The sequence below is a fragment of the Lytechinus variegatus genome, chromosome 1, assembly GCF_018143015.1.
Source record: "Lytechinus variegatus isolate NC3 chromosome 1, Lvar_3.0, whole genome shotgun sequence".
Lineage (NCBI taxonomy): Eukaryota > Metazoa > Echinodermata > Echinoidea > Temnopleuroida > Toxopneustidae > Lytechinus > Lytechinus variegatus.
The window spans coordinates 28,899,038-28,925,068 of NC_054740.1; the positions used below are offsets into that span (position 1 = coordinate 28,899,038).

Here is a 26,031-nt window from a genome sequence, read left to right on the forward strand (position 1 = left end):
TCTAAATTTCTTATGTATTTCTTTATTTTTCGACTTTTTTTGTTTTTTATTGTTTTTTCAATGGAAATTATCGGGGACTTTATTTTGACCATAAGAAAGAAAAAATCAATTGATTTTAAGCAGTAAAAGGAAAAATAATGATACATTTATGAATTTTGGTTAAAAACACTATTTGCATTTGATTTGTACACAATTTCACGTTTTTGAGTAATTTTGGGTCTGCATGCACTTACGAAATGTTGCGTAATTTCCGAATCGCGTATCCGGGAGTCACAATTTTGGTCTCAAAAGTTGCGCGAGACTTGAAAGTAAAAAGTCAGCGAGCGACGTGGTCCAAAAAATTTGCGCGGTGGATTTATCGCGAAAAATGTTGAGGGGGGGCTGAATCAGCCCCCCCCCCCCCAGTCTTTTTAGGGTTAAAACCCACGGTTGAATCCATGGTTTATGCAGATTTCCTGTATAAATTACACTTAATTGAGCGCGTGTATAGAACATGTCCAATGCTGATGCGCTTTTGTCACAGTGCGCCAAATCGACACCTGTTACCATGGTTATCCACACTATTTTATTCATAAATTCACTGTATTTGTCTCACCTGCATAACAGAGTGAGACTATAGGCGCCGCTTTTCCGACGGCGGCGGCGTCAACATCAAATCTTAACCTAAGGTTAAATTTGTGAAATGACATCGTAACTTAGAAAGTATATGGACCTAGTTCATGAAACTTGGCCATAAGGTTAATCAAGTATTACTGAACATCCTATTAGAGTTTCGTGTCACATGACTAAGGTCAAAGGTCATTTAGGGTCAATGAACTTGGACCATGTTGGGGGAATCAACATCAAAATCTTAACCTGAGGTTAAGTTTTTGAAATGTCATCATAACCATGTTTAGGGTCAATGAACTTTGGCCGATTTGGGGGTATCTGTTGAATTACAATCAAAACTTTAAAAGTTTTTGGATCTGATTCACAGAGATGCCAACTTTTGGAAATCAGAATAAGGGAGGATTTGCAACCGCCACCAATTATGTGCGCGTAGCGCACATCTCGAGCGCAGAGCGCTCGACCCTTGCGGCCAGGGTCCAGCTCTGGAACGATAGGAATTATCACTATCGGCTATAGGCAGGGTATGTTCCACTATAAATCCAGTAAAGAAAAGCTCAGCGCTGGTCCCTTGCTTGGTGAAATAAAGACAACAGGGTACTAGTGGAGCTCGAAGATCTTGTCTTCGCAATGTCCGTAGGCCTATGCCGTTTGCTTCCTAACGTTAAGTGCTTCCGAATTATCATCACGACCTCCCTGCTCAACTGAAATGTCCACGCTGCAAATTGCGCAAAATGCATGATAAATTCCTCTTTCCGACTTCCGAACACACAGGTACTGGAGACTGTATTCAGTCTTATACTTCTGAGACCATTTCTTGGTCTTCTTTTGTTGATTTTCCGCCATTTCATGTCAATATCAACCCATCAATACGCCGAAGTCACACACCGATATTCCACCGCACGTCTCGACAAATCCAGTGGCCGCGAGCGCACACGCTTCGCGAAGCTAGCCGGGCCTACCGGCCTGGTGCACAGTAGATTCCCGTTGGGCATATCACATGCACCAGCTTTTCGCTGCTCCTTATTTTTCTACCTTTCACACAGAATTTAGTAGCAGCGAACGTAATGGAGTTAATACATGCTAAAGTTAGCAGACGATACATCTACTTCCAATCCAATTTGATCAATGCAAAAAAATTGTAATTTCGGGAGGATAAGGATGGTAATCGTAAGGGCGGGAGTTGGGATGAATTTTCGGGAGTCTCCCGATGAAATCGGGAGGGTTGGCATCTCTGTATTCATGAAACTTGGACATAATAGAATCAAGCATCACTGAACATTTTGTGCAAGTTTCAGGTCACACAATCAAGGTCAAAGGTCATTTAGGGCCAATGAACTTTGGCCAAATTGGGGGTATTTGTTGAATTACCATCATAACTTTAAAAGTATGTTGGTCTAGTTCATAAAACTTGGACATAAGAGTAATCAAGTATTGCTGAAAATCCTGTGCACATTTTAGGTAACATGATTAAGGTCAAAGGTCAATAAACATTGGCAATAATGGGGGTATCTGTTGAATTACCATCATAACTTTGCAAGTTTATTGATCTGACTTTTGAAACTTGGACATAAGAGTAATCAAGTATCACTGAAAATCCTGTGCGCATTTTAGGTCACATGATTAAGGTCAAAGGTCAATGAACTTTGGCAACAATTTTTTGGATCTGATTCATGAAACTTGGACATAAGAGTACCAAGTATCACTGAACATCTTGTGCGAGTTATAGTAGTTTTCAAAGTCAGCACTGCTGCTATGTTGAATCACGTGATGCAGGTGAGACGGCCAGAGGCATTCCACTTGTTAATAATGAGTTCACTCTTCAGTGGACTCATGAATAACATAGCGTATCTAACCATGGTAACAGGCATCAATTTGGCACACTGACAAGAGCGCGCATCAGCATTGGACATGTTTTATACACGCGACCGATATGCGCTCAATTAACCCTAATAGACTGGGCTATTTCGACGCCTAAGAAGACTGGGGGGGGGGCTGAATCAGCCTCCCTTATGATCTAGGCTGTCGATGGTGTGATTGCGACAAAAATCAGCACATGCGTTACCCATGGCATTATCTACAAAACTATAACATCAAATTCTGCAAAAAATCTCATGTCTCATTAATTATGCTAATTTATGCGTTATATCATAGTTTGCTCTAATTAGTAAAATAATGCCCCTGAAATTTTTGTTTCACATACTCTAGATAGGCATCTGATCAAATTTATTTTTTGAAAATTTCAACATCACATTTATTTTCTTATGTTTTCTAAATTTATGTATATCCTTGTTTTTTCGACTTTTTGTTTTTTACTTTTTTTCAATGGAAATTGTCGGGGACTTTATTTTGACCATAAAAAAGATAAAATTAATTGATTTTAAGCAGTAAAAGGAAAAATAATGATACATTTATGAATTTAGGCTAAAGACACTATTTGCGTTGGATTTGTACACAAATTCGCGTTTTTGAGTAATTTTGGGTCTGCATGCACTTACGAAATGTTGCGTAATTTTGGAACCGCTTACCTGGGGATCACAAGTTTGGTCTCAAAAGTTGCGCGAGACTTGAAAGTAAAAAGTCAGCGAGCGATGCAGTAAAAAAAATTCGCGCGGCGGACTTATCGCGAAAAATCAGAAAGGCAGAATCAGCCCCCTCCCCAGTCTTTTTAGGGTTAAGCGTAATTTATACAGGAAATCTGCATAAACCATGGATTCAACTGTGAGTTTTTAAAACCACCTTTGTGAATTCGGGCCAATGACACATAACTCCACAACCGTAAGTTGCTATTCAACCAAACTTGGATGGTAGATGGACTTGGGGATCTGCATATTATGCTGGAGTCGGAGGTCACATGGTGGTAAGGTCAAAGGTCATTTTCAGGTCAATGTTAAAGTTTACATGCAAGACTCTCTTATGACACATAACTCCACAGCCGTAAGTTGCTTTTCAACCAAACTTGGATGGTAGATGGATTTGGGGGACCAGCATATTATGCTGCAGTCGGAGGTCACATGGTTAGGTCAAAGGTCATTTTCAGGTCAACGTTAAGGTTTACATGCAAGACTCTCTTATGACAGCTAACTCCGCAACCAAAGTCATTTTTCAACCAAACTTGGATGGTAGATTGACTTGGGGGACTTGCATGTTATGCTGCAGTCTAAGGTCACATGATAAGGTAAAAGGTCATTTTTAGGTCAACGTTAAAGTTTACGTGCAAGACTCTATTATGACACCTAACTCCGCAACCGTAAGTCACTTTCCAACCAAACTTGGATGGTAGATGAACTTGGGGGACCAGCATATTATGCTGCAGTCGGAGGTCACATGGTAAGGTCAAAGGTCATTTTCAGGTCAATGTTCAAGTTTACATGCAAGCCTCTCTTATGACACCTAACTCCGCAACCAAAGTCATTTTTCAACCAAACTTGGATGGTAGATTGACTTGGGGGACTTGCATGTTACGCTGCAGTCCAAGGTCACATGATAAGGTAAAAGGTCATTTTAGGTCAATGTTAAAGTTTACGTGCAAGACTCTATTATGACACCTAACTCCGCAACCGTAAGTCACTTACCAACCAAACTTGGATGGTAGATGTATTTAGGCGACCTGCATGTTATGCTGCAGTCGGAGGTCACATGGTAAGGTAAAAGGTTATTTTCAGGTCAACATTAAAGTTTACATGCAAGGCTCTTATGACAAGTGTTATTCCATCCCAGTCATTTCACAATGAAGTTTCGATAAAGTTCTGTTGCGTGCCCTCGCAAATCACAATATTTCTGGTTATTTTCATGAGTGGGCAAGACACAAAATCGCTTTTGCCTTGTTTATCAATTCAACTTTGGCATAGAAAATACTTTACAATGAAATATTTATTCCTGATTATGTATGGCATAGCCATATGGAATCACCTATTATTGCTCTTATTATCTCTCCAGCACCAGACCCTCCATGCAATAAAACAGCAGTATTTCCAGAACCTGGCGATTACTCCGTAAGACCAAACTCTGTCTTCAACATCTACACTGAAAACACATTTGACTCTATAACTATTACAAACATCACTGGAGGAGAGATCACTGATGGTAGTTACCTTCTCTTGGTAAAGGAGAGTTTGGATGCTGATGAGTCACTTGTCCACTATCAGATCTTGATTTTAAATGAAACCAATGTGGCAATTACAGGATGCAATGAAGAGACAATGAATTTCATCATTTCTTTGATTGAACCTGGTATGTTAATAGTATATCTTGCTCTTGATTCAACCTGGTACATGTACATGTATGTTATAAAATGTTAATATCTTTTACTATGCCCCCGCAGACGAAGTCTGGAGGTGGCATTAGGCGTTGCTCCTGTCCTTCCGTCCATCCATCCACTTTATTGTTTCTGTGCAATAACTACAAAAATATTAAATGGATTTAAAAGAAATACGGTGTGTAGGGAGATGACACCAAAATACCAGCTAATCTCCAATTCGGAGTCTGCAGGTCAAAGGTCACAGCTCATTAAATATGCGACTTTGTTTCCGTGCAATAACTCAAGAAATATTAAATGGATTAAAAAAAAAATTTGTGTGTAGGTAGATACCAAAATACCGGCTAAGTTCGAATTAAGAGTCCTCAGGTCACAGCTCATATATGCGAGTTGGTTCAAAGGCCAAAATGTGTTCATTTTATATATGCATATTAGGTTCTGCACGATATTAAGTTCAATCACATGGAATGAATTTTTATTGCGCTGAGCGGGGGAATCTGTGTCCTTTGGACAGGTCAAATCTCTAATTATTGATTCAACCTGGTATTGTAATTATTTCTATTGTTCTTGATTTAACCTGGTATGTTAATATATTTTGCTCTTGATTCAACCTGGTATGTTTGCTCTCTAAGTTTTTTTTTTTTTTCTCCTTTTTTTTTCTTTTTTGCTTTTACCACATATTTAGATATCCCATCTCATACTTTTTTGGCCGAAAAATGAGCAGACAACAGCAAAACAAAAAATCACTTATTATTTATGTACTCTTTATTTCTTATGCAGCATTTTTAATTAAACCATGAAACTTTGTTCAGTTTGAGTACTGATTTTCAGCCTGTAATTGTCTTTTAACTCTAAAAGGACTGGGCTATTTGAAATGTATTGAAGATTTGGGGGCCATGATGGCCCCCCCCCCCCTTCTGATGTCGGCTGCAATTCGTGCGATCACGCCAAAATTTGGCATGCACATTCTTTACCACATTAACTACAAGGCAGTGTAAAAAAAATCTGAAAATAATGATTTTTTTTATTATGAATGAAATGTGCAAATTTATTCATGGAAAATATTGTGTGCAAATTTGACACCCAATTTCACTTCAAATTTTCTTATTTACTATCAATAACTGGGATATACCCATTTGATTTGCTAGTTCATTACGATTAACTTGCGTGCCGAATATAGAGTACACAATTTTTCCTGCGCGCTGCATCTCCCTATTAACGCACTATCCCAAGATCATCGCGCAATTTGGCGTCCATATCCTCTTTTACTTTCGCCTGCGGTCGAGTTCAGTCGCAAAGCTAAGTACACTCTCAAAATTGCAATTCTGTTTTCCGTTTGGATACTTTTATTGTGCATTCTTCCCTTATTTCAATCTTATTTCTTTCATCTAAGATTGTTGTAAGATTATCCCGTCGCGCAGAGCTTCCGTGATATTTATTTCACGTTTCTTGTTCCTCTTCGTGAGTTTGTTTTTTTAAGATACGTTTCTCAACAGGCGGGTTGTCTTCACTTCTCCGCCCCATAGCTCCGCGCCTTCCTGCGTGTCGCTGGCGTTGACTTCGCTCCTTTTTAATTCCTTCAATTCTTTTTATTCACTGACTTCTTCGTCTATACGACTCTCGTCGTGAATTTAATTGAATTATTTCTCCACAGATAGGTTCTGTAGGACGTCAGGAGCGTCGATTTCAGCCTCGTTTCAAGTTCTTTGTCTCTTGTTTTGAGTTAGTTGATTGTTCTTTTGTTTCAATCAATCCTTTGTTCTTGTGTTTATTAATTAAATTAATTAGTTAATTAATTAATTAATTAATTATTCGATTAATTAAAAAAAAAAAAAAAATTTTTTTTCTGACCTTGTTTTAAAAATTTTTTTTCTTTCCTTTCACAAGAATACTTAGAAATTTTTTTAGGAAACCGTCTCCTGTCAGCGTTCGTCGCCTTTGGCTCGGCCTTCCTTCTCGGGAAAGCTATTTTTGTTCTTTCCCCTTTTCTTTTTCAGATCAGCTGCCGGTCTCCGGACTTATAATTTTTTTTCTTAAACTTCTTGTTTAAAAAAAAAAAGAAAGGGAATCTTGTTTCCTTTGTTTTTTCTTAGCTGATCCTCACCTCAAGAAAAATTATTTTTTCTTTTGAACAGGTGGACACAACAAAAAAAAAAAAAAACTAGATTTTAATTCGTCATTAGGACGAATTAGGTGGTCTGTCATGAAATTTAATTAGGTGTCGGCTAATGTATGAACTAAATCATTAGACAATCTTGATCATAGACATCATGGGAGTAAATTTTGACCATTGCTAATTCCCGGTGCTTAATTCTCACTCTGTAATGTGTGATGACAAACGTGATGTTTATAAATATGTTGGTGATAATGCAATACAAAATGAAGTTTGGTGCACGTAAAATGCATTAAAAACAACTCAGAAATTGGCTTTCCGAAATTGCGCTATGAAAGGAGCCTTCATTTTCAGAGCAGCTCATTTTTAATCGACAGTTTATGTTTTTTTTTGCAAAATCTTTTTTAAAATTCTTTACTCAGTAAGCAACTTTTCTTGTAAGATTACAAGCAAGAATTTTCACAATGTCAGTGGGTATCAAATTCACAGAATGCGTGAAAATTCATGATACTTTTTGAAAACTAAAATATCTTAAATATTTTTATTCAAAACTTTTGCTAAATTAGAATTATTTTTAATGAGAAATTTCACAGTGCTACAATTTCACAGCATTCACTTCAAAACTCATCAGTGATGTATTAGATGAAAGGAATATTTTTTTTTTTTGGGGGGGGGGAATGTTACATTTCACATTATATTTTCCGTCAAGAATTTTCAATATCCATTTATTAATTGTGTATGACTTTAACTTTTAATTGAAAATTCTTTCTTAATGATTTTACTAGAAAAAATTCAGGTGAAAGATTCAAATACAGGCAATTTTCCCGCAAAATTTCGGGAAAATATGTATTTAAGTAAATTGCATAATTTTTTATTTTACAGAAGGCATATGAAAATTTTTTATATGTTATATTTAGTGAAAAGCGAATAAAACAAAAATCCGGAAATTTCCACAAAATGTCCGGAATGAAATTTTTCAACACAACAGCATTTCAACTATTGTAGCGTTTACAAAGAAAATATATAAATGATGTTCTACAATGTTAAAATTACCTCTTAAAAAGTTCCGGAAAAATTACAAAAATGTCCTACGTGAAAAAACGCAAAACAAGTTGGCTTGAAATTTATAGGAAGACCGTAAAATTGATTAATAAAATATTTTCTTAAGAAAATTCTCAAAAAATAGGCCCAGAAAAAATTTGGAAAAACTTAAACAGGTCACAACACATTGATGCTGTGGTCAAAAGTGAAAATTATTCACACGTTATTTGTAGAGAATTTTTTCGACTACATCATATCAAAATTTGAGAGAAAACTGACCACTAATAATGAAGATACGGTCAAATATGCATAAATACGTTGACGTATGTTGCGAAAATGTGTAATTTTTATTTTTTAAGCAATTTTGTGGTATTTATGCAATTTCCAAATGAGATATTGAGTATATTGACGAGTGAGGAAAAATTGGGGGTCAACGGACTCCCTGAAGAGCTACAGTGAATTTTATATAGGCATATTTTTGCCCACTTGCGAGTTTGCACGCGCGTGCAATGCAAATTTGAATGGACGCGCATTCCGGTATTATTGGTCGTAAGAGGCTGAATGAGGTATCAAATTAATCAGAAGATCATGGACAATGGACAGACATAAAATAAATGACGACTCGAAGAGGCATAGCGATGATAGGAGCAAGAACGCGCACGCATACCTGTGCGCGCGCAGATTCTTGACATGCTCAAAATGGCCTGAAACGTACCCAAACTTGACCACGGTTGATTTGGAAAATTTTCAAATTTTGACGCGCGCGTACGTGCGCGTCGTGACCTTAGCATGACCTCTGTTGACATGGCCTGATGACTTGTCACCTGAACTTGATATGATGCAAATATGGATGATTTTTGATGATTAGTTGCGATGATATGATCAATCATTTAATTTCACAAAATGGCGCCTAGATGACGTCATCATGATTTGATAACCTTGAAAAGTTTCGTTTCGCATGTCCATAATGATTGCCATACATGACATGAAAATCAAGGAAATTGACAGGCCCGATATTGAGATAAAGTGGTTACTAGCTTTGGCAATAAAAATAAAGAAAATTCTGACGAATATAATAGGTGATCTGTCATATTCAAGACAGACCACCTAAAAAGGGTTAAAAAGAAAAAAAAAAAAAAAAAAAAAAGAGTCGAGCGAGGTTTGAACCACCAGCCCCTGCATTACCAGTCAGGTGCGTTATCCAGTCGACCACAATTCTTTTCGACGAACTGCTCGTGCAAAACGGGAAACTTATTGTCAATGTAAATTTTTCCAAGTAGAAAATTGGCATGATGACAAACCTCTAAAAATTCTAGTTTTGAGAGTAGTACAAGCTTTAAAATAAACCAATGGACATATTACCTAAAGGATACATTTTAAGCTAAAACATATTGAAAATTTGGCGAGAAAAGACCAATATTTACGGAATTAGAATGAATTTACATGAGTGTGGTGATATCATGAAACAGAAAACGTTAATTTTTAGTTCAGACGCCATCTTGATGACGTCACGATGTTTTTAAGGGTCAAATGTGTCATGAAATCATATCTCCTATTCATACTCTATTCGAATAGGAAAAAAAAATTGGGGGTCAACGGACTCCCTGAAGAGCTACAGTGAATTTTATATAGGCATATTTTTGCCCACTTATGATTTATTTTGCGAGTTTGCACGCGCGTGCAATGCAAATTTGAATGGACGCGCATTCCGGTATTATTGGTCGTAAGAGGCTGAATGAGGTATCAAATTAATCAGAAGATCATGGACAATGGACAGACATAAAATAAATGACGACTCGAAGAGGCATAGCGATGATAGGAGCAAGAACGCGCACGCATACCTGTGCGCGCGCAAATTCGTGACATGCTCAAAATGGCCTGAAACGTACCCAAACTTGACCACGGTTGATTTGGAAAATTTTCAAATTTTGACGCGCGCGTACGTGCGCGTCGTGACCTTAGCATGACCTCTGTTGACATGGCCTGATGACTTGTCACCTGAACTTGATATGATGCAAATATGGATGATTTTTGATGATTAGTTGCGATGATATGATCAATCATTTAATTTCACAAAATGGCGCCTAGATGACGTCATCATGATTTGATAACCTTGAAAAGTTTCGTTTCGCATGTCCATAATGATTGCCATACATGACATGAAAATCAAGGAAATTGACAGGCCCGATATTGAGATAAAGTGGTTACTAGCTTTGGCAATAAAAATAAAGAAAATTCTGACGAATATAATAGGTGATCTGTCATATTCAAGACAGACCACCTAAAAAGGGTTAAAAAGAAAAAAAAAAAAAAAAAAAAAGAGTCGAGCGAGGTTTGAACCACCAGCCCCTGCATTACCAGTCAGGTGCGTTATCCAGTCGACCACAATTCTTTTCGACGAACTGCTCGTGCAAAACGGGAAACTTATTGTCAATGTAAATTTTTCCAAGTAGAAAATTGGCATGATGACAAACCTCTAAAAATTCTAGTTTTGAGAGTAGTACAAGCTTTAAAATAAACCAATGGACATATTACCTAAAGGATACATTTTAAGCTAAAACATATTGAAAATTTGGCGAGAAAAGACCAATATTTACGGAATTAGAATGAATTTACATGAGTGTGGTGATATCATGAAACAGAAAACGTTAATTTTTAGTTCAGACGCCATCTTGATGACGTCACGATGTTTTTAAGGGTCAAATGTGTCATGAAATCATATCTCCTATTCATACTCTATTCGAATAGGAAAAAAAAATTGGGGGTCAACGGACTCCCTGAAGAGCTACAGTGAATTTTATATAGGCATATTTTTGCCCACTTATGATTTATTTTGCGAGTTTGCACGCGCGTGCAATGCAAATTTGAATGGACGCGCATTCCGGTATTATTGGTCGTAAGAGGCTGAATGAGGTATCAAATTAATCAGAAGATCATGGACAATGGACAGACATAAAATAAATGACGACTCGAAGAGGCATAGCGATGATAGGAGCAAGAACGCGCACGCATACCTGTGCGCGCGCAGATTCGTGACATGCTCAAAATGGCCTGAAACGTACCCAAACTTGACCACGGTTGATTTGGAAAATTTTCAAATTTTGACGCGCGCGTACGTGCGCGTCGTGACCTTAGCATGACCTCTGTTGACATGGCCTGATGACTTGTCACCTGAACTTGATATGATGCAAATATGGATGATTTTTGATGATTAGTTGCGATGATATGATCAATCATTTAATTTCACAAAATGGCGCCTAGATGACGTCATCATGATTTGATAACCTTGAAAAGTTTCGTTTCGCATGTCCATAATGATTGCCATACATGACATGAAAATCAAGGAAATTGACAGGCCCGATATTGAGATAAAGTGGTTACTAGCTTTGGCAATAAAAATAAAGAAAATTCTGACGAATATAATAGGTGATCTGTCATATTCAAGACAGACCACCTAAAAAGGGTTAAAAAGAAAAAAAAAAAAAAAAAAAAAGAGTCGAGCGAGGTTTGAACCACCAGCCCCTGCATTACCAGTCAGGTGCGTTATCCAGTCGACCACAATTCTTTTCGACGAACTGCTCGTGCAAAACGGGAAACTTATTGTCAATGTAAATTTTTCCAAGTAGAAAATTGGCATGATGACAAACCTCTAAAAATTCTAGTTTTGAGAGTAGTACAAGCTTTAAAATAAACCAATGGACATATTACCTAAAGGATACATTTTAAGCTAAAACATATTGAAAATTTGGCGAGAAAAGACCAATATTTACGGAATTAGAATGAATTTACATGAGTGTGGTGATATCATGAAACAGAAAACGTTAATTTTTAGTTCAGACGCCATCTTGATGACGTCACGATGTTTTTAAGGGTCAAATGTGTCATGAAATCATATCTCCTATTCATACTCTATTCGAATAGGAAAAAAAAATTGGGGGTCAACGGACTCCCTGAAGAGCTACAGTGAATTTTATATAGGCATATTTTTGCCCACTTATGATTTATTTTGCGAGTTTGCACGCGCGTGCAATGCAAATTTGAATGGACGCGCATTCCGGTATTATTGGTCGTAAGAGGCTGAATGAGGTATCAAATTAATCAGAAGATCATGGACAATGGACAGACATAAAATAAATGACGACTCGAAGAGGCATAGCGATGATAGGAGCAAGAACGCGCACGCATACCTGTGCGCGCGCAGATTCTTGACATGCTCAAAATGGCCTGAAACGTACCCAAACTTGACCACGGTTGATTTGGAAAATTTTCAAATTTTGACGCGCGCGTACGTGCGCGTCGTGACCTTAGCATGACCTCTGTTGACATGGCCTGATGACTTGTCACCTGAACTTGATATGATGCAAATATGGATGATTTTTGATGATTAGTTGCGATGATATGATCAATCATTTAATTTCACAAAATGGCGCCTAGATGACGTCATCATGATTTGATAACCTTGAAAAGTTTCGTTTCGCATGTCCATAATGATTGCCATACATGACATGAAAATCAAGGAAATTGACAGGCCCGATATTGAGATAAAGTGGTTACTAGCTTTGGCAATAAAAATAAAGAAAATTCTGACGAATATAATAGGTGATCTGTCATATTCATGACAGACCACCTAAAAAGGGTTAAAAAAAAAAAAAAAAAAAAAAAAAAAGAGTCGAGCGAGGTTTGAACCACCAGCCCCTGCATTACCAGTCAGGTGCGTTATCCAGTCGACCACAATTCTTTTCGACGAACTGCTCGTGCAAAACGGGAAACTTATTGTCAATGTAAATTTTTCCAAGTAGAAAATTGGCATGATGACAAACCTCTAAAAATTCTAGTTTTGAGAGTAGTACAAGCTTTAAAATAAACCAATGGACATATTACCTAAAGGATACATTTTAAGCTAAAACATATTGAAAATTTGGCGAGAAAAGACCAATATTTACGGAATTAGAATGAATTTACATGAGTGTGGTGATATCATGAAACAGAAAACGTTAATTTTTAGTTCAGACGCCATCTTGATGACGTCACGATGTTTTTAAGGGTCAAATGTGTCATGAAATCATATCTCCTATTCATACTCTATTCGAATAGGAAAAAAAAATTGGGGGTCAACGGACTCCCTGAAGAGCTACAGTGAATTTTATATAGGCATATTTTTGCCCACTTATGATTTATTTTGCGAGTTTGCACGCGCGTGCAATGCAAATTTGAATGGACGCGCATTCCGGTATTATTGGTCGTAAGAGGCTGAATGAGGTATCAAATTAATCAGAAGATCATGGACAATGGACAGACATAAAATAAATGACGACTCGAAGAGGCATAGCGATGATAGGAGCAAGAACGCGCACGCATACCTGTGCGCGCGCAGATTCTTGACATGCTCAAAATGGCCTGAAACGTACCCAAACTTGACCACGGTTGATTTGGAAAATTTTCAAATTTTGACGCGCGCGTACGTGCGCGTCGTGACCTTAGCATGACCTCTGTTGACATGGCCTGATGACTTGTCACCTGAACTTGATATGATGCAAATATGGATGATTTTTGATGATTAGTTGCGATGATATGATCAATCATTTAATTTCACAAAATGGCGCCTAGATGACGTCATCATGATTTGATAACCTTGAAAAGTTTCGTTTCGCATGTCCATAATGATTGCCATACATGACATGAAAATCAAGGAAATTGACAGGCCCGATATTGAGATAAAGTGGTTACTAGCTTTGGCAATAAAAATAAAGAAAATTCTGACGAATATAATAGGTGATCTGTCATATTCAAGACAGACCACCTAAAAAGGGTTAAAAAGAAAAAAAAAAAAAAAAAAAAAGAGTCGAGCGAGGTTTGAACCACCAGCCCCTGCATTACCAGTCAGGTGCGTTATCCAGTCGACCACAATTCTTTTCGACGAACTGCTCGTGCAAAACGGGAAACTTATTGTCAATGTAAATTTTTCCAAGTAGAAAATTGGCATGATGACAAACCTCTAAAAATTCTAGTTTTGAGAGTAGTACAAGCTTTAAAATAAACCAATGGACATATTACCTAAAGGATACATTTTAAGCTAAAACATATTGAAAATTTGGCGAGAAAAGACCAATATTTACGGAATTAGAATGAATTTACATGAGTGTGGTGATATCATGAAACAGAAAACGTTAATTTTTAGTTCAGACGCCATCTTGATGACGTCACGATGTTTTTAAGGGTCAAATGTGTCATGAAATCATATCTCCTATTCATACTCTATTCGAATAGGAAAAAAAAATTGGGGGTCAACGGACTCCCTGAAGAGCTACAGTGAATTTTATATAGGCATATTTTTGCCCACTTATGACTTATTTTGCGAGTTTGCACGCGCGTGCAATGCAAATTTGAATGGACGCGCATTCCGGTATTATTGGTCGTAAGAGGCTGAATGAGGTATCAAATTAATCAGAAGATCATGGACAATGGACAGACATAAAATAAATGACGACTCGAAGAGGCATAGCGATGATAGGAGCAAGAACGCGCACGCATACCTGTGCGCGCGCAGATTCATGACATGCTCAAAATGGCCTGAAACGTACCCAAACTTGACCACGGTTGATTTGGAAAATTTTCAAATTTTGACGCGCGCGTACGTGCGCGTCGTGACCTTAGCATGACCTCTGTTGACATGGCCTGATGACTTGTCACCTGAACTTGATATGATGCAAATATGGATGATTTTTGATGATTAGTTGCGATGATATGATCAATCATTTAATTTCACAAAATGGCGCCTAGATGACGTCATCATGATTTGATAACCTTGAAAAGTTTCGTTTCGCATGTCCATAATGATTGCCATACATGACATGAAAATCAAGGAAATTGACAGGCCCGATATTGAGATAAAGTGGTTACTAGCTTTGGCAATAAAAATAAAGAAAATTCTGACGAATATAATAGGTGATCTGTCATATTCATGACAGACCACCTAAAAAGGGTTAAAAAAAAAAAAAAAAAAAAAAAAAAAAGAGTCGAGCGAGGTTTGAACCACCAGCCCCTGCATTACCAGTCAGGTGCGTTATCCAGTCGACCACAATTCTTTTCGACGAACTGCTCGTGCAAAACGGGAAACTTATTGTCAATGTAAATTTTTCCAAGTAGAAAATTGGCATGATGACAAACCTCTAAAAATTCTAGTTTTGAGAGTAGTACAAGCTTTAAAATAAACCAATGGACATATTACCTAAAGGATACATTTTAAGCTAAAACATATTGAAAATTTGGCGAGAAAAGACCAATATTTACGGAATTAGAATGAATTTACATGAGTGTGGTGATATCATGAAACAGAAAACGTTAATTTTTAGTTCAGACGCCATCTTGATGACGTCACGATGTTTTTAAGGGTCAAATGTGTCATGAAATCATATCTCCTATTCATACTCTATTCGAATAGGAAAAAAAAATTGGGGGTCAACGGACTCCCTGAAGAGCTACAGTGAATTTTATATAGGCATATTTTTGCCCACTTATGATTTATTTTGCGAGTTTGCACGCGCGTGCAATGCAAATTTGAATGGACGCGCATTCCGGTATTATTGGTCGTAAGAGGCTGAATGAGGTATCAAATTAATCAGAAGATCATGGACAATGGACAGACATAAAATAAATGACGACTCGAAGAGGCATAGCGATGATAGGAGCAAGAACGCGCACGCATACCTGTGCGCGCGCAGATTCATGACATGCTCAAAATGGCCTGAAACGTACCCAAACTTGACCACGGTTGATTTGGAAAATTTTCAAATTTTGACGCGCGCGTACGTGCGCGTCGTGACCTTAGCATGACCTCTGTTGACATGGCCTGATGACTTGTCACCTGAACTTGATATGATGCAAATATGGATGATTTTTGATGATTAGTTGCGATGATATGATCAATCATTTAATTTCACAAAATGGCGCCTAGATGACGTCATCATGATTTGATAACCTTGAAAAGTTTCGTTTCGCATGTCCATAATGATTGCCATACATGACATGAAAATCAAGGAAATTGACAGGCCCGATATTGAGATAAAGTGGTTACTAGCTTTGGCAATAAAAATAAAGAAAATTCTGACGAATATAATAGGTGATCTGTCATATTCAAGACAGACCACCTAAAAAGGGTTAAAAAGAAAAAAAAAAAAAAAAAAAAAGAGTCGAGCGAGGTTTGAACCACCAGCCCCTGCATTACCAGTCAGGTGCGTTATCCAGTCGACCACAATTCTTTTCGACGAACTGCTCGTGCAAAACGGGAAACTTATTGTCAATGTAAATTTTTCCAAGTAGAAAATTGGCATGATGACAAACCTCTAAAAATTCTAGTTTTGAGAGTAGTACAAGCTTTAAAATAAACCAATGGACATATTACCTAAAGGATACATTTTAAGCTAAAACATATTGAAAATTTGGCGAGAAAAGACCAATATTTACGGAATTAGAATGAATTTACATGAGTGTGGTGATATCATGAAACAGAAAACGTTAATTTTTAGTTCAGACGCCATCTTGATGACGTCACGATGTTTTTAAGGGTCAAATGTGTCATGAAATCATATCTCCTATTCATACTCTATTCGAATAGGAAAAAAAAATTGGGGGTCAACGGACTCCCTGAAGAGCTACAGTGAATTTTATATAGGCATATTTTTGCCCACTTATGATTTATTTTGCGAGTTTGCACGCGCGTGCAATGCAAATTTGAATGGACGCGCATTCCGGTATTATTGGTCGTAAGAGGCTGAATGAGGTATCAAATTAATCAGAAGATCATGGACAATGGACAGACATAAAATAAATGACGACTCGAAGAGGCATAGCGATGATAGGAGCAAGAACGCGCACGCATACCTGTGCGCGCGCAGATTCGTGACATGCTCAAAATGGCCTGAAACGTACCCAAACTTGACCACGGTTGATTTGGAGAATTTTCAAATTTTGACGCGCGCGTACGTGCGCGTCGTGACCTTAGCATGACCTCTGTTGACATGGCCTGATGACTTGTCACCTGAACTTGATATGATGCAAATATGGATGATTTTTGATGATTAGTTGCGATGATATGATCAATCATTTAATTTCACAAAATGGCGCCTAGATGACGTCATCATGATTTGATAACCTTGAAAAGTTTCGTTTCGCATGTCCATAATGATTGCCATACATGACATGAAAATCAAGGAAATTGACAGGCCCGATATTGAGATAAAGTGGTTACTAGCTTTGGCAATAAAAATAAAGAAAATTCTGACGAATATAATAGGTGATCTGTCATATTCATGACAGACCACCTAAAAAAACTTCGTGTTTTCTTCTTTTTAGGTGCTTCCCTCCTTCTTTTCAGAATTTTAGCGGAAGCAGCTACTTGTTGTGGTAATCAAATAATTAATTAATTAATTAATTTTCTAACGGACTTCAGGGACATAATTCCTTAATTATTACTGTTTCCTTTGTTCTGGGATTTTACTTTGTATCATCCTTGTGAGTTTTGATTTTGACTCTCAAAAGTCCGCTTTTTGAGGTCTTTTGACTTCTGGGTTGGGGTTTGTTACCCCCCTACCCCCTTGTTTCTTCTCTGTTTTTTATCTTACTACTAGATCACCCTACGGCAATAATGAGCCTTTCGGACTCTCTTCCTGAAGAGCCTCAGGCGACTGCTGTTTCGGGGTCCAACACCGGGGTCTTATTCCCCACCTCAGGTAGTATAGATAGCGAGAACAGAGTCAGAGCCCCGTGGGCTCTCAAAGGGGTGGAACCGTGGACGCGCGTTCACGTGCCCCGCTTAATAAGGGTGGAACCGTGGATTTACGCCACGTGCCCGCACGGTGATGGCCAAGGCTTCCGTCCCGGAACCTGAACCTTTTCGGGGAGCGTTGCACTAGTACAGAAAACGACGACTCCTCTAGGGCTGTCAGACCCACCGGCCATCGGGTCACCTAAAGTCCGGGGGGAGAGCACGGGTCTCTCCACCCGGCAAAGACTAGGCTCGATGCCGTGTAAGACCCCTCTAGGGAGCGGCGGCAAAGGGCTACCAGCCCCTAGTCGGAAGAGGCATCTGAGTCCGACCGTGTCGGACTCTCAATTCAATCTGACACCGTCTCCCCGTGGGAGAGCTAAGGAGAGGAAGACAGGCGCAGCCCAGCCTCTTGTCCCTCCTTCAGCTCCGGCGCCGGAGAGACCGAAGAAGAAGAAGAGGAGAACCACAGACGTAAGCCCCGCTCCGTCGGGCGGTCTGTCCTCTGATTCCTTTGATGGCCAGGCCTCTCAGCTTCTCAAGCTACTCCAGAGTGCCTTTCAGCACTGCGGGTTTTTACCCCCAGGCTTGCCTGCTTCAGCCGACGGTACTACCAACTGAGCGGATCAAGCAGACACCGGCCATCCAACACACCGAGGTGCCTCTAGCGATTCTCACGAACTGCCGGCCCTCTAACAAAATGGCCAGGCATCGTAACTTCATGTTACAACAGAACGCCCTCGAGTATCACGGATCTTTATCCTCATACTCCCTGTCAGCTAAAACCGCCGTGTCGAGCACCGGGCAGGTCAAGCAGACAGCCACCATTTCACACCTCGGAGAGTCACCGGCAATATCATGATTCGCCGGCTCACGCACCTGCAAGGGAAATCCCCGTTAATACACAGGTGTTATCGACATACGAGCGTCGCCCGCCATTATGTCACCAGACTCCCAATAATTGTGGGTCAGGCGTCGCAACTCTCATGTTGTTTCATACTCCCATGAGCAGTGCGGGTAATTCACCCATGCTTCATATCAGCTTCAGCCGCCTTGCTAAGCACTGTGCGGTTCAACCAATCACCTGTCCTCTCACACCGGGCATTTATTGAAACGCTGTTCACCTACACGGTGACCCCTGTTTCTATGCAGGTGCTTCCGACATACGGCTTTCAAGCATCAACATGTCGGCAAGCTCTCGGTGACCGACGGCTGGACGTTGCATCCGTTCAGGTTGCATCTATGCGTCCCCGAACATTACGGGTTCTTACCCTCGTGTTCTCTGTCATTATAAGACCGCCGCGGTCTTATTGCCGGTGTCGGGTATTGAGCGGATTGAGATTCCTCTCGCCAACCCGCCATCGGCGAGTTTTACCTGCATGGGTATCCCCCCTTATTATGCAGGTACTCCCGAATTCGCCCTCTACGTCAAGCTCACGTAGGGCGACGGCTCTTTCAGCGGTAACTCTCTCCATTCTACCCCCTAAGCGGGCCTGTAGATTGGAGGTAAGAATCTCTTACATACCGCATGCCGCACTTCTCTCGTGAGAATGTTTGGCTGCTTTTGAGAGGGCAACCTATCACGCCCGCGGACCGTCCGCCCAGGCGACGGGACCGTCGGTTTCTGGCCTGAACCTCACTTTCTATTCGAAAGTAAGGGTGCCCTGTCTTACTTAGCTCCTACTCTTGTAAGGTTAGAGTCAGGGCTAGTACAGACACCCGTCCTCCAGCGATCGCCGCTGTAGAGAGGGCGACTCCGATATGAGCACCATCACCGCTCAGCGGTATGTCTCACTATCTCGTAGCTCTCCGAGCTTATGAGTATGTATATCGGATCTGAATGTCACGGCGATTAAAAGTTCTCCTGTGCTTAGTAATCGCTATGCCTTCACCACCCGGTGCATTATGGTTATTTTAACCTATTTGTCTTGTATTCGGGCGGCCTGACGAGCCCTGCCCGAGCTGCCATCACCGGTCGTCCCCCCGGACACCGCCGGCAGCAACCGCACCGAATACCTGGAGGGAATCAGCTTTTCATATGCTAGATATCCCTCCTGTTGACATTCACAGCTGTTCCCCGAGCCTTTCCTGGTCGGGTAAGCATCATCTCGGAGGAAAGAAACCGCCGTACATCTCATGAGATTGTTGGCTATGTACGTGCGTTCAAGCTTGTTTAAAGCCCCAGGATTCTCTCGGCATTCTATGCCTACTTTCTGGGCACACCCACCGTGCCGGGTCGGCGAGTTTACACCAAACTGTACGCCGCCAGACCATCGGTCGAGCTCTAACAGTCTATCTTATAGACTGCCCTCTATGTGGGTCAAGCTTGCGGGCGTCTCCGCCGTTTCCTCCTTGTGTGGAGTGGTCTACGGTCGATGTTTTTACCGTGCCTGTTTGTCGAATCGTCTTCTTATTTAGAAGCTTTTTCACTCGGCACACTCGAGTCGCCTCGCATGCTGCTTTCATCCTCCTTCCATGCAATGCATGTGGCCATGGTCACCGCGCGACCGAGGATGATGTGACCGTGGATGGATGTATGCTTATGCCTACCTAACCACGATCACTACGACCCGCTTTCTCTCGGGCCGACTGTGGATGAGTCTCTCCATGTAAGTGATTTACTTCACTGGAGTTCTTTTAGAAACTTAGATTCTCATCCCCCGCTGCTTAGGGCGTCATTTTTGCCGCCCCCGCAGCTTTTCGAAACTCCTTATCTTACCGAGATCGGACTGTTCCACGCTGCCGCAACCGGCGCCGGCGGTGCTTGCTCTTACGATCACCAGAGAAACCAGGCCTTGTGGCTGTTTTCATAAACAACTGGTTCTCACCGCAGAGTGAAGGAAATTTTTGTGATTACTTTCCTCAAGTCTCCTTACTCCTTCGCTTGTTTCTTTAAGCGAGGACATCGACACTCTTAGCCAGTTTCCGTCCCTAACTTGATAGGACAGGGCCATTGTTACCTCATTCGATTCCATTGGGAACGTAACTGTTGAGGTATCATATCTGGCGATGTCTGTTCGTTGAGAGCATCTCTTGATTGTCGTTTACACGTAAGATCATGCCAGAGACATTGTTCGCCAGCTCCCTCTGGCGTACGCTTGCTGCTGCTAGGGATTCCCCCGCCCAGCGGACATCCATCGCAGCCTAGCCTTACGGGCTCTCTCGGCGATGGTGGCTTGAGCCAAGCCACCTCTTCCACCGCGGGCGCTGCACCCTCAGGCGGGTGCTTCAATCAGTACGGGAGAAAGGGGATCCTGAGTTCTCTCTCGATCACTCGGTCTATCACACTTGTTTTGTCGTGATGTGTACCGCGCTGTTTCTCTGACACGCCTGGTTGAGCTGTTTTGACCAGACTGCTCTATTCTACATAGGCAGCAGGTCCGCGGCATTTTCTTATTAACAGGATGGCACTCAGTCGCTTTCTCGACTCTTGACTGCCTTACGAGTGGTTTTCTTAAACCCTACTCTCCGTCGTTCCAGGTCCCTTTCGGACCGCTAGAAACGTTCTGCCACAGCCCTCTATCAGAATTCTGCAGATATTCTGCCCTCACGCATTTGAGACAGATATCGAATTCTGGGCGCTTTCTCCCACGCGGAGGCTTCTGAGATATCTCACCTTCTCAGATTGATCGATTGATCACTTACTGAGCCTTAAAAGCTTCAGTTTTCCGATCACGATTCTTGTTGAAATTTTCAACAAAATCCGAATCTTACGATCTAGGCAGCTGGTGATGTTGTTCTCCTGACACTAGGCCGAGGGCCCATGATACTTAGTATCATTCTTCTTGGGCTCTTTCTATGGAATTGTCGTTTACGACTTCTTGAGGACCGCCTATTGACGCTCCTCTTTCCTTCACTTCCTTGTTCTTAAGGACTTCTTCACATGAGGCTTTATTTGCCTCCTCTGTCCTTAAGGCAACGGCCTTCGTGTCTTCATCTCCCTATTTTAACGCACTTCTTAGTCTAGACATGCCTCCCTTCACGTTGAATCCGTGTTGGTCTAGCAAATCAAATGGGTATATCCCAGTTATTGATAATAAATTATGAAAATACTTACCATGATTTTCTTATTTACAAGATAACTGGATATACCCATTTGAACCCTCCCTCCTACCCCTCGCCTTGTGTGACAACATGTCTTGCTTGCAGGCTCATGAGAGGATATGGACGCCAAATTGCGCGATGATCTTGGGATAGTGCGTTAATAGGGAGATGCAGCGCGCACGCAGGAAATATTGTGTACTCTTTATTCGGCACGCAAGTTAATCGTAATGAACTAGCAAATCAAATGGGTATATCCAGTTATCTCGTAAATAAGAAAATCATGGTAAGTATTTTCATACTTTTTTTCAGATGTAATCTTTGTAATCTAAGGTTTCCACATTTCCTTTTTTAGAATTTCTTATGTATTTCTTCATTTTTTCATTGTTTTGTCAATGGAAATTAATACAGACCATTAAACACCTAAAATCAACCCTATCTTAATTCAGCAGACCAATTAGAATGAGAAATAAGCATCGTTTTTGTCTCACCTGCGAAGCAAAGTGAGACTATAGGCGCCGCTTTTCCGACGGCGGCGGCGTCAACATCAAATCTTAACCTGAGGTTAAGGTTTTGAAATGACGTCATAACTTAGAAAGTATATGGACCTAGTTAATAAAACTTGGCCATAAGGTTAATCAAGTATTACTGAACATCCTATTAGAGTTTCATGTCACATGACCAAGGTCAAAGGTCATTTAGGGTCAATGAACTTAGACCATGTTGGAGGAATCAACATCGAAATCTTAACCTGAGGTTAAGTTTTTGAAATGTCATCATAACTTAGAAAATATATGAACCTAGTTCATGAAACTTGGACATAAGGTTAATCAAGTATCACTGAACATCCTGCATGAGTTTCACGTCACATGACCAAGGTCAAAGGTCATTTAGGGTCAATGAACTTTGGCCGAATTGGGGATATCTGTTGAATTCCCATCATAACTTTGAAAGTTTATGGATCTGATTCATGAAACTTGGACATAATAGTAATCAAGCATCACTGAAAATTTTGTGCAAGTTTCAGGTCTCATGATTAAGGTCAAAGGTCATTTAGGGTCAATGAACTTTGGCCGAATCGGAGTATCTGTTGAATTACCATCATAACTTTGAAAGTGTATTGGTCTAGTTCATTAAACTTGGACATTAGAGTAATCAAGTATCACTGAACATCCTGTGCGCATTTCAGGTCACATGACCAAGGTCAAAGGTCAATGAACTTTGGCCGAATTGGGTGTATCTGTTGAATTACCATCATAACTTTGAAAGTTTATGGATCTGATTCATGAAACTTGGACATAATAGTAATCAAGCATCACTGAAAATTTTGTGCAAGTTTCAGGCCCCATGATTAAGGTCAAAGGTCATTTAGGGTCAATGAACTTTGGCCGAATCGGAGTATCTGTTGAATTACCATCATAACTTTGAAAGTTTATTGGTCTAGTTCAATAAACTTGGACATTAGAGTAATCAAGTATCACTGAACATCCTGTGCGCATTTCATGTCACATGACCAAGGTCAAAGGTCAGTGAACTTTGGCCGAATTGGGTGTATCTGTTGAATTACCATCATAACTTTGAAAGTTTATGGATCTGATTCATGAAATTTGTACATAAGAGTAATCAAGTATCACTGAACATCCTGTTCGAGTTTCAGGTCACATGATCAAGGTCAAAGGTCATGTAAGGTCAATGAACTTTGGCAATGTTGGGGTTTTTTGTTAAATAACCATCATATCTCTGTAAGTTTGTTGGTCTAGTTCATAAAAAGTGGACATAAGAGTAACCATGTATCACTGAATATCTTGTGCGAGTTAGAGTAGTATTCAAAGTCAGCACTGCTGCTATATTGAATCGCGTGATGCAGGTGAGACGGCCAGAGGCATTCCACTTGTATGAATTTCATCTCCCTTTGACTTTGTACACAAAGAATGAAATTGAGCCATTTTCAGCACAACATTGTCTCTTAAAAAGTCATGTGGCATTGCAATGCTGAGCCTTGTATGCTGCAATGTAGGTCTCAAAAGTTGTGTGAGACTGCAAAGAAAACAAAATTTGCTATCTTTTTGCATTTCAGAAATATCATGCAAAACATGGGGGGGGGGAGCCATCATGCCCCCGTCCTTTTAGGGTTTATATGCAAGCAGGTAATGAGTACTGAGCAGTGGTTTGACAAATCTATGATATTCTATCCAATAATACTTTCCGATTGGAAGGTCTTAACTTTTTGATACGGCAGAATATTTTTTTTGTTTGGAGAAGTGAATATTGTACCAATGGATGGATTTATTCTATTTTTTTCTCTCTTGTAAAAAAACATAGTAATTTTCCATAATCATTGACATTGGGGGCACTCAGTATATAATGCATAGTGGGTATGTGCCGTGGAGGGGACCCCCATTTTTACACTCAAATGTCCGTTCCAAGGCATAGCAGTTTTTGTCTTATCGAGAAAAAGAACAAAGAAAACCACTCCAAAGCATAGCATTTTCTTCTTATCGAGAAAAAAAGAAAGAAATCTGCTCCAAAGGTTCACATAATTTTCGTTACGCCTTTCTGATCGCATTGATCTGCTATAATAAGCTGCAATTTTGGTGAAAAGCGGCAGCAGAGCGCTGTCCGACCATGGACTCAGCTCTGCACATGCGCACCCGGTGGAGCCCGCCCTACATGTAGCTGCATCAAGCACACATGACCGTTCCATAGGGATGCATACGCACTCACACACTGGCGATCCGTTCCAAGGACACTCGTTTTAACAAACATTTGTAGTTCCAAGGACCCTTCTTTTTACAATAAGCCCGCTCCAAGACCCCCGTGTTTTGTCTCGCCCGCGGCACACCCCACCACTACAGGTAATTTTGCCTGAGTTGAATAAATCTATTAGGAACAAATGGATTTGACTTAGAAAAGTAATATAATGCATGGTCCCTATGAAAAAAATGCTTTGAAATGTTTGACTATTAGATGAAATTTTACCTGTACATGTAGGTTGTAATTCATTTTTGTCTAGCCTGCATAGCAGAGCGAGACTACCGTGTGAGTACTTGAAAAAATTGTCACCTCACAAATCCTCATTTTAAGGAAAAATATTTCATGAACACATGGTATTTATATGGCTGGAAAGAGTATCTTCTCCCAAACAATTTGATACAATATTTGTGCGGTATGTCTTCATGCTTGGATAATAAGTAGGTATTCTATGGAATGTTGTAAATTTGACTTGCGCCAAAGTAAGGCATGAATGCAATGAATGAATCCAGATGTCAATGATGTCAAAACCCTTAATGAGATAGAAAAAATATTTGTTCGTCCATTTTCAATGAAATTAATTTGAGAATTGGCACAAATGTGTCAGGTGTTTTGAAATTGACTGTAATGCATCTTTTGTAGGATTAGACATGATTGACATCTGGCTGGATTCATTTATTACAGTGCCATAACTTGGTGCAAATCAAAATTTACATCACTGCAAAGAATACCTCCTAATCATTCAAGCTTTAACACATACCACATTAATATGGTATCAAAATATTAAGGGAGAACATACTCTTTAAGGTTATATATGATAATTATGTGTTTATAGCATATTTTTTCCTTAAATTGGGGATTTGAGAGGTGTCAATTTTTGTCTCACCTGCGTAGCAGAGTGAGACTATAGGCGCTGCTTTTCCGACGGCAGCGGCGGCGTCAACATCAAATCTTAACCTGAGGTTAAGTTTTTGAAATGACATCATAACTTAGAAAATATATGGACCTAGTTCATTTAACTTGGACATAAGGTTAAACAAGTATCATCAAACATCCTGCCTGAGTTTCACGTCACATGACCAAGGTCAAAGGTCATTTAGGGTTAATGAACTTTGGCCGATTATGGGGTATCTGTTGAATTACAATCAAAACTTTAAAAGTTTTTGAATCTGATTCATGAAACATGGACATAATAGTAATCAAGCATCACTGAACATTTTGTGCAAGTTTCAGGTCTCATGATTAAGGTCAAAGGTCATTTAGGGTCAATGAACTTTGGCCGATTTGGGGGTATCTGTTGAATTACCATCATAACTTTGAAAATTTATTGGTCTAGCTCGTTAAACTTGGGCATTAGAGTAATCAAGTATCACTGAACATCCTGTGCAAGTTTCATGTCACATGACCAAGGTCAAAGGTCATTTAGGGTCAATGAACTTTTGTCGATTTTGGGGTATC

General features: G+C 40.0%; 1 protein-coding gene across 1 annotated transcript in view; it reads left to right on the plus strand.

Annotated features, from left to right (window-relative positions):
* The window catches only part of LOC121410558, a 113,148-nt gene that overhangs the window by 73,805 nt on the left and 13,312 nt on the right, over positions 1–26,031 (plus strand). The window contains exon 10 of the mRNA XM_041602729.1: positions 4,546–4,839. Coding sequence (XP_041458663.1) covers positions 4,546–4,839 — 294 coding nt within the window. The remainder of the gene's footprint in view (positions 1–4,545; positions 4,840–26,031) is intronic.